At 33.3% G+C, this 10,885-nt stretch overlaps 1 protein-coding gene across 1 annotated transcript; it reads right to left on the bottom strand.

The window, feature by feature from the left end:
- Positions 1-649: 649 nt before the first annotated feature.
- LOC129875884 (basic 30 kDa endochitinase-like) lies at positions 650-2,192 on the bottom strand. Its single transcript, XM_055951108.1, has 3 exons — positions 1,729-2,192; positions 1,468-1,621; positions 650-1,208 (listed from the first exon to the last, which is right to left on the bottom strand). Exons 1-3 carry the CDS (start codon positions 2,147-2,149, stop codon positions 815-817), a joined length of 969 nt encoding a protein of 322 aa, XP_055807083.1. The 5' UTR covers positions 2,150-2,192; the 3' UTR covers positions 650-814.
- Between the last annotated feature and the right edge of the window lie 8,693 nt (positions 2,193-10,885).

Here is a 10,885-nt window from a genome sequence, read left to right as displayed (position 1 = left end):
TTTTATAAATAAGCTGTTGAGTGTTTGGATAAAAGTGTATGTTGAAAATAATGTTTAAATTTTAGGGGTAAAAGAATAAAAAGGGTAATTTGAGAATTTAGTTAAAATATAAGAAATATAAAAGTAATTTCAATGGTCAAACAAAATGACTTTAAGCACTTAGAAAAAAAAGTTAGAAATCCTAACTTTTTATTTTTGACTGACTTTAAAAACTTTATGGTTTAAAGTTAGCATTAGGCAAAAACATCCAAAAACTAAAAGGTTTTCATAAGTTAGTTTGACATACTTAAAGCCCATCCAAACGAGCTCTAAATCAAAAGAGATACAACTGCATATACAAGCTAAAACAACAAGACATCGCATCTAAATCATCCAATACACCTTCACCAATTTCAATCCAAAAGTTCTTTACGTACTCACATAAACACCATTTAAAAACAAACATTTAAAAACAAACAAAGACGAGAGGAGAAAGAGGAGGAGGAGGAGAAGAAGAGGTGTGTGCTAAGTTGTAAACGATATTTATATAATCGGGTTACTTGGAAGATGATTTTAGATAATTCTATTCAGTAGCATTGATTGATAATAAATAACAACTCAAATCGTTTTTCTAAATTTCGAATTGAACTAGCTACCTGTCACAACTGTGGGAGTAGAACCATCCACTATCGTGGACAAAGTCTCTGTTTATTAAAATGAAAAGCGATTATAAGTAGTGGTCCCATCAGATTACAACATAATTACATGAGTAGATTTATTTATAGCTGGGCCCTGGATTGTTGCAAGAGAATACAACAAACAGATGATGAAGTTGTTACATAGTATCGACTAAGAGTCCTTTTCCAAAAGGCCTCTGGTTGCCGCAATCAAGATTGCCACCTGGACTAACTCCAAGAATTCCACAATACCTCTTGTAAAACCCAATTCGATCCTGGACCCTGTTATCATTCCCGTGACCACATTCCAGACCACCATTGATGATGTTAGTGATGACACCAAATCCAGGGAGGCGATTAGCTGCTTGATCAGAGCCGGATGGTTGCCATCTCCCGGTGATGACATCGTGGCAAGAAGGCTTTGGTGATTGAGGGGTCATCCAGAACCAGATGGCTGACTTGAATGAGATAACTGGATCTGTGGCTACTAAATCAGGATTGTTTAAAAGGTCCACTCCGATGGCTCTTCCACATGGCCCGTAGTTGTAGTTGCTATGTTAATTAATGTCAAAATACACGTAATTAGACCCTACAAGTTCATAACAAATAACTCCCCTTCTTTTGTTTTGTTCGAACTCTGAAAATACTACTACTCCTGCTTCAATTTTTTAAAATTCTTTCCTTTGTAGTCTACTTAAAAAAGACACCTTTCTGCTATAGAAAACTTCTTAACTTTCAAGCATCTCATCTTTATGAATAGTTATTTGCAATATAATGCCATGACTCTATGCTAAAATTACGGTAAGCTTACTGTGAAATTTGGATGGGGCCTCGTCCGAAATATTTCCTTCCAGGAGCACAAGGCCATTGACTACTTGGCGTACAGTAGTCACCCGGGCTACCTTGTTCTCTAAGGAAACAGTAACCCCATGCGTATGGTCCATCTGGTGCTGTAGGCCATCCTCCTATATAATCAATTATTATTACTAAAACTTCAACAAATATTATGTATTTTCAGATCCATATACATAATTGTAATGGTTCAATTTAAAAGTTGAATCAGTCGACGTACCAGTAGTTTCATGGGAGGTTTGGGCAAAGAAAGCAGCAATTTCCCTTTTTCGAGCAGTGGTATCACCAGTAGTGCCAAAGCCACGAAAAGACCTGGCAGCATTGATGAAGGCATTGTAGCTATAGAAATTACCCTTTCCTTGGCAGGCATTATCGTTGCGATGCTTAAGCATCTGATCAAACATGGAATTTGAGATGACACTTCCAAGGTCCCCAATAGTACCGAGGCCAGATGAACACTGGCTCTGGCAATTGGCCGGACCACACTGAGCATCAGTGTTACCACACCAGCCAAATTTGCTGCAACAGAATCCCGAGGCACAACGCGCACCTCCCGCCTGCTTACCACATTGTTCAGCCGAGGCAGTCAGCAAAAGTAGAGAAAATAGTAATGAAAATATTGTGAATTCACTAAGCCTCATTTTGTGTGTTGTAGTAATTAAAGGTGATGGGAAATAAGTGGTAAAGTGAAAGGTATTTATAGGTAAAGCGTCACAGGCACCATTCTCATAGTCTTCTGTGTCATCCAGTGAACCGGCGGCTATTAGACGAAATAATAAATAAATGAGTGGCGGCTGCTATTAGCTGCTTCCCTCCATTTAAAAAAAACAATCAACTTTAACTTGACGGAGTTTGAGAAAATAATTTTAAAATGATTTCCTTTTGATAAGTTTTAAACGCCATGATGAGATCTAATCGAGAAAAACAAATATAAATAGAGGGTGAAATAAAAAACAAGTTTTGAAGTAGCTTGTCTCTAGAGAAACAACAACGATATCATATGAATGATAGTCCAAAGTTAAAAGGATAATTTTTTTTTACAAAAATTTCAAAAGAGAATGATTTTAGAATCATATCAAAGCCTTTTTACATAATAAAGGAGGAGAATGTCAGGAATATGTCGATACGTCATCAATTTGGAACGCGAAGACAGCAGAACTGTAAAAACGCATGATCCCACGCAACTTGCCTTTTTCATTTAACGCCCGTTAGTCAATTACAAGTCTCAGGGAGCCATGCGACTTATCCTTAAAGTTTGTGGGCCCTGCTCCTTCTTCCCACCCCACCCTATTGCCCACTCCCATCCCAATCCCAAAAAAATTTTTATAAATTAGTTTTTACTTTTATTTAGTTTTGTTATTATGTTTTAGCTTATACTCTTTTATTTTTTCGATTGAATTAATCAAGTTAGTGTTGAAGGAATAGATATAACTTACATAAATTGAAATTGTATTTTGTTTAAATTATTTTCATAAATTATTATTTTTTTAAAGTAATTAAAATTATTGTTAATTTTTAATAGTACAGAGAAAAAAAATTCTTGCTATAAATAAAATACGTGTTATTGTATTTTAAAATTTTAATTATTGTGATTTATAGTTGCTTTATTAACTTTCTTTTCAAAAAGAAATTAAAAAATTAGTTATCTATTTGTTACATATTTGAAAACACGAGCGAATACATATACTGGTATAAAATAATAAGAGAATTTGATCAATTCTGTAGAAGCCCTTCACGTCTCTGTATTAAAAAAAATGCAAGTTAATCATATTATTATCCACAGTTGCTAGTATTATCGTACGTAATTTGTTCATTAAAGTGTATTACAACTTAGGTGTCCATACTTTATTATTAGTGATGCATCCAGTATCATTTGGAAAAATTATCTATCTACACATCATTATTTACTGTATTTTCTATTATTTTCTACCATTTCAAAATATTTCAAAAATTTCTCTTTTTCCTCCAAAATCCCACTCATCTAGATACATTACTTTTTATTTTCATTCTTTCCATCTCTTCAATTTTCACTTTCATTACAATTTTGAATTTCAAATGTATTCTCTGTCCGTCAATATAAACAAAGCAACTGAAATTGAAAATAATTAACATGTGGTTGACCCACAAAATCAACAATTTTAACGGCAACATCAATTTTCAATTGACCAGCCATAAAAAGAACTGGTTGCAGCATTTAATTTCATAATTAATTAATTTATTACGAAACTATTATTTGCTTCAATTGTAAGATCATCTTTTTATCAAGAATAGCATGATAGAAAACAGAACAGAGAAGAGCTTTGAAAACTAAAAAAAATCTTAACGGTAAGGGAGAGAAGAAACACCTCAAGAATATGAGTAATATACCAGAGAAAAGAAAGAGCTCTCTTGAAGAAAAAGTACTAAAATAATTGATGTCTATAAGATGTTAGATTTGAAATAGATAATATTATCGTGGGTAATTACTATGTATTGGATATATTTATTATAAATTTAAATTTACGTATAATGTCTAAAAAATTAGTGCACGATACATTACATATTTTTGTTTGAGCAATATTGTATTTTATAAAAGATACGATATACATATAATTGTTGTCAACAATATTTTTTTGTGTGATACATAATATAATTGTGGACTGATATGTATATGATACTTGTAACAAAGTTTGAAAACTATTGAATTTGATATATATTATGTATCACGTAAATATCAATTAATTTGATACATAGTGCTTTAGTTATCGAACATTAGGGTTTTATGTATCAAGTGTATTTATTGGGTAATGTGCACAGACATAGCCTTCTAATTTGAATAAATCTGAACAAAAATTAAATAATGCAGATACATAACAACAATTGATACATGATAGATTATATAATTTGTAATAATTATGTATCAGATAAATAATTAAAGACATGAGATACACATGTTTAGATGTGAAAATAGACCAAAACTCATATGTATTAGAAAAATATTAACAAAAAAAATCAACCAATTGCTCTGTCAACATTGTTTCATATACATAACTATTAATATGATACAAATAGATATTATTATAAAAATATTAGTGTTAATGTATTCACAATTATATTTGATAATATCTACAATACCTTCTAGTTGAATAAGTTTGGCTGTATGTATCTGGTAGTAAAAAATAATGAAATTTGTAATAGTTATGTGTCAAATACATAACTATGATTATGATACATACTAATTTGTATTTCAATAAATTAAGGTTATGTATCAAAATTAATATTTGAATACGATACATTATGCATGATAAAAATATAATGTATCATAATATTGAAACGAAGTTATTATACATTAATTTAAGAAAGAAAAATAACTAGATACATTAAAAATATGAACCTATATGTATCACTAAATGATGAACAACAAAAAATCAAAAAAAAAAAAACCAACAATCTGATCTGCTAAAAGCAAAAAAAACTGACAAAATTCTTTTACACTTTCTTCTTTGCTCTGTATCAACTTCCGGAGCTTTTTTTGACTTTCACAATGGCGTCATCCATGGATCTCGACCCAAAGCCCTTACCAGAGCCACAACAACTCGATCTCCCCCCCCCCCATCCCTTTTTGGGCCTTTTTTTACAGTCAATTTTGAAGTTGAAGATGCATTCTTCTTTGACTAATTGGGTAATTACAATACTAAAAGATAGAACATTATCCATATGTATTAGAAATTTGTAGATGAAAAAACTAAAAAATTCAATTTTTTTTGTTGATAATTGATGACTGGAAAGAAAAAAAATGGATGAAGAAGAAGATGAAAAAGAAAGTTTTTTACGATTTGGGATGTATTAGAGAGTATAAAATTTAAAATTTGAATTGTTTAAAGTTGTTACCATTTTGGGAGAAACTGATATCAATTTATTTTGCGTGATTTGTGAAACTGACATTTAATTTACTTTTTAAAATCAACAAACAAGTTCTGCAAATATGTATCAACATTTATGTATACGGATGACTGTTATGTATCTGAATGGGACAAATTTGAAGAATTTTTTGTAAATTGATAAAGAGTAGGGATAAGATGTAATTTGCTTATTACACTATGTGATTCATAAAAATTATAGTTTAATTTTTCTACCCATAGTTTGGACCCAAAAAATTGAGGTTCCAATTACTATTCTTAATAAAAGGGTTATTCGGATGATAAACATCCTCTACCGTCATCCCCAAAGTTCTGGATTCGAGTCACCTAGAGAGCAAAGAGGGTGGGATCTCCTAGAATGAGGTACTATTAGTATATTCTTTATATAAAAATTAATATCGAGAAAACAAACTATTTTCTCACAGCTACTTAGGTATTGTGAAGTGTACATGAAGATGATTCATGGAAACGTAATATCACTTGTACAAGTTAGGTTACCAAATGTGTTGTAACCACATGAACATTGATTTAATTTTTGAAGTTGAAACTTTTGAAGGGAAAGAGTAATACTTTTGAAAAACTTGAGGCTGATTGATGGAGACTTCATTGAGATACATGTATCTTCCTACACCTGTTGATTAAATTACTCAAGTGGAAAAGGAAAAATGGAAAGACACTTGAGTCGATGAAAACTAGTATATGGACTAGCCCCATCATATATGTTCACTTGATTTGGCATATTGGATATCTTTTACTCAATTATTATTCATTAAATAATGTCAAATATTTGTCACATCTAAATCTACCCAATACATCGTTATCTCTCCTTTCAATCACCATTGTAGCTCCACCCTCTAGCCATCATTATAACACCAACACACCACCAACATTCAATTCAAAAGGTTTTTACTCACAAACACCATAAGGGGAAGTTTTGGTGTGAATACCAATGTAGAAAATATTTGTACAATCAAATTACCAAACAGGTAATGACAAGTAACTCTATTCAATAATACTGGTTGATAATCTTTAAAAAATATTAACTATCTATCCCGATTCAATCCACCGGGCCGTGCGTACATCTACTCTAACATTTAAGTAGGAGATCCCTCGATCCCCAAACAATTATAACATGCGAAGTTTAATGAAATATAACTAACAACCCAAAAACGTTATGAAGTCACCCTATATTAATTTAAAACTCAAGGGTCGATTACAAATTGGTACAAGAGCTTCTAAGGATATATTGTATAAAATAAAAGTAACGACATTGCTTCCACCACTAGGAAGGAAGAGTAGAAGTTGTTGGAGAATCATCTTCGTCTGCACCTACGGAACATCACTGATCTTGCAACCAGACTATGCTGAGTGGCATAACAAGAGTAGTATTATAAACACGTACTGGTAGACATCGATCAATCTGATACCCATCACATAATATAAAGAAATCAACTGAACAAGACATGCTATAATAGACACCCTAAGCCAAATACACATGCTCTTACCACCCCGCTTATCTGAGTCACTACTACAGTATAATCTGATGAAGGCCTAGCCTTTCTATCTCTCATAGAGGAATTTTCGAATGCATATATCATTAAGTCTATTTAACCAGTCTACTACTTTTCCTCAAGCTTTGACATTAACATATGACCTTAGAATATTTAGAATCTCACTAGTAAGAGGGCAACCTTAAGGTGGTCTAAGGATCCTCTCCACCCTATTCGTATTGACCTGCTATGGCGGGACCTAACCTTCTATGGCGGCCTTGCCATAGCGGGATACCTCCAGCCAGGACGGTCTTCCCTAAGACAAAATTTTAGAATCTTTCCCCAACCGCCCATTAACACACGCACCAATGGGACACCAACAATATTTGACTCTAAGCTCACTTGATAACACATCAACTTCTCTCAACTTTCTTACCCATGATCTCATACCTAAAATACGTATGCATCGAACAACCACAACATATAAAACAGATGACACCACTATGGTATGAAAATTGGTAGCACTTGGACCTTTGATCCTTTCATATCAATTATTACATAGGATGGCATGCTCAATTATAATTGTGCCAGTTCCTTTATCACCACATCTATAATCAGCACACATAATTACATCACGAATATAGCATCACTTGGACTTTAATTTCTTAACTTGAAGTAGTTTACATAATGGGCATGATTAATCATAGTTATAATAATCAATTGGTTCTCTCATGGAAGCATAACACATACTTGGTCCTCTCATAGAACCCACACTTAAACTGTTAGTATGTCAATGTGACACCCGATCTAATAGTTAGTATGTTGGCGTGACATCCGATCCAAATATGTATTGGTGTGGTACCCGATCCAATATATACTAGTATGACACCCGATCTATTATGTATTGATAGAGTATTCGATATAATATGTACTGGCTTGGTACCCAATCTATTATGTACTAGCATGATACTCGATCTAATATATATTGGTGTGGTACCCGATTCATTATGTAGTGATGTGTTATCCGATACAATATGTATCGGCGTGGTACTCAATATTTTATGTACCTAGATGGTGTAACACCCCAAAATTTTTCGCCAAGACTCAAACCATTCTTCATATGTGTATAGACTAGAACTCGATGAATTCTAATTATATACATGAGTTAGGATCAATTTCTAAGTATTTTAAGTGTATTAGAAGTGAATTATGGTCATGAGGAACTTGTAGTACTAAGTCGAGTTGAAAGATCCTTTACCAATTACGTTTTCATATAAGATCTTATAAGGGTCAACTTCAAATGACCATAGATTTCAGAATATTAAGAGTTGGGTATCCCATGGCCTATCATATTAAAGGTCTTTTAGTCCTCTTTCCAACGCCACCAAGTTTGCCTCATTTCGAGTTTCGAGTAAAACTTTATGACCATTTTATCAAAGACTATCGCTATAGTAGTTTGGGTGATGGCGCGGCACACCACTATCGCGTCTGCAGGCCCGTAGACTTATTTTTTCTAGATATTTCTTAAGGAAGGGTATTTCAAACTTTTTCCTACCTTTACCAAGTATAACCCTAGCCGTTTTGGGACAAAAAAATCAGTTCCCTCATAATATCCAAGAAGGTTTTCCTCTTCTTTACCTTAGGAGATTTGAGAGAAGAGACTAGAAAGGAGAAAAAGAGCTAAGATTCAAGGTCTTCAAGCTAGGACTTTGATTTTTGGTGAGATGATCTTCATTCCAGGTATGTAAGACTATTCAAAATGTTGGACTAAGTCCGTTCTCGTGCTCTACATCTTCATTGATTCGAGGTGAGTTGAGTTTATAGGTTTCATGAATTGAGTTCTTGAGTTATTTAAAATTTATATTGAGTTTTTTGTATATAAATTCATATATATTAATGATGTATTTGAGTTGAGTATTTGAGGTATATATTCATGTATTCATTCACATGAACTCAGGATGAGATTTAATTTTTGTCATAATTTGCCTTGAGGTTGAGATTGTGGTTTTCATGTATAAATAAAGTATTGCTCTCAAAGTGAGATGATGCATATTTTAATGAGTTTGATGAAGTTGAACATAGAATTAAATAAGGATTTTGGAGCAAGATGTTTGATAATAATGTAAATGATGTTCATTTTTTAAAAAATGAAATGGTTGAAGAAGAGGTAATGTTGATGATGGTGTTTTGAGATGTAATGGATTGGAGTCTAATGTGACTACATGATAGGATTTGCATAATTCGATTTGATTGGAGTCTTATGAGCATTTTGAGTACAAATGATTGTTTTAGTTGGATTTTTGGAAATGTATGATTTGAGTTTGATAAGTTTCTTAATTTTTATCTTAAGCAAAAGTATTTGAGTATAAATGAGTTAATAATTTTTACATTAAAACATCTATTTTACGAATGAGTTGATGAGTTAAAATTATGTTTTAAATACATTTAATATCTACTACATTGATTGAGTTTGAATGCATGATTTTGAATGTCTTCAAAGAGGATGCATTAACCATGAGTCAAGTTGATGTCTTTAAGCATCTTACTACTTTGAAATATGAATATTTCCTCGACATAAATAATCATTTTTGTCACGATCCAACCCTGTAGGCCGTGGCGGGTGCCCAAGACGGACACTCGCGTATACCCTAGACCTTTTGTATGCTCACATATTAGCACAACTGAATAACATACATAGATATATAACTCACATACATGTATATACAACCCACATGTATGTCTACAAACCATTGAGATTAGTAACGATGACATATGGCGGGATAGGACCCCGCTGTACCCCTGAACAAGCAAATATATACATCAAGATTTAGTACCAAAAGTTGGGCTTCGATATAATGGAGCTCTTCTCAAACTCATTGGGTGGAACCCTAAGCTGGCGGATCCTCGAATCGTGTGTCTATACCTGCGGGCATGAAATGCAGCCCCTCATAGAAAGGGAGTCAGTACGATATATGTACTGAGTATGTAAGCATAAAACCTTATAAAGAAGTTATAGTTGAAATAGGGATGCAGGGAACAAATATGACAGTTAGCAATAACTGTGCCTGCATCTTAGGACATGTAGTCATATACATTATCATACACTGTACCGAGCCCTTTAGTGAACTCGGTGTCATAATCATTTCATCATATCAATATATCATCATATCATCATGTCGTCATCTCTTTTCATCATGTATATTACTTTATCATGTTGTCGTATACGACATCATATCATTGTATACGGTATAATCTTATCGTATATGTCATCATATTATATCCGGTCCATTATGGGGCTCGAGGTCATAAATGTATCACTATATTTTTATATGCATGCCTATATAAAATATCTAGCCCTTTAGTGAGGGACTCGGTAAAGGGAGTGGGGTACATCTATAGCGTACCAGCATCATATACATACGTATCCCGACCCTCTAGTGAGGGACTTGATATTCCTTTCTTATTTCACCACACATACCATCACACACATACCATTATATTACAACACATACCATCATAGTACAGTCGGCCCGGGACTCAAGGAATATTCGTATTGTCATAACATATACCACGCCTCACGTACAGAATCGTTTTCTCGTACATGGAAACATACATATCCAGCCCGGGACTCGGTGAAAGAGGTAGTAAAGTTGTGCCCAATATAATATCTGGCCTATTATGAGACACAGTGAAAGAAGAGTTACAACATGCATGAGTAGAGTAGTGAGAAACCATATGCAACTAAGTCACCCTCTGAGACTCAATGAAACAGTCAAGTGAACTGTCACCTGAAGACCAGGAAAGTAATTATCCGAAGTACCCTTTAGAAGTCATTAGAAATTACATCAATTGGGGGCTCAAGAATCACAGACATGTATCAAGACAATGCCACATAGCTCATGTAACCAAAGACATAACTTATGCAATCAAAAATATAACTCACGCAATCAGAGACACAACTTATGCAATCGGAAACATTTATCACTGT

The sequence above is a fragment of the Solanum dulcamara genome, chromosome 12, assembly GCF_947179165.1.
Source record: "Solanum dulcamara chromosome 12, daSolDulc1.2, whole genome shotgun sequence".
Classification (NCBI taxonomy): domain Eukaryota; kingdom Viridiplantae; phylum Streptophyta; class Magnoliopsida; order Solanales; family Solanaceae; genus Solanum; species Solanum dulcamara.
Note: the sequence above shows the minus strand (reverse complement) of the source record. Positions and strands in the feature narration are given on the sequence as shown.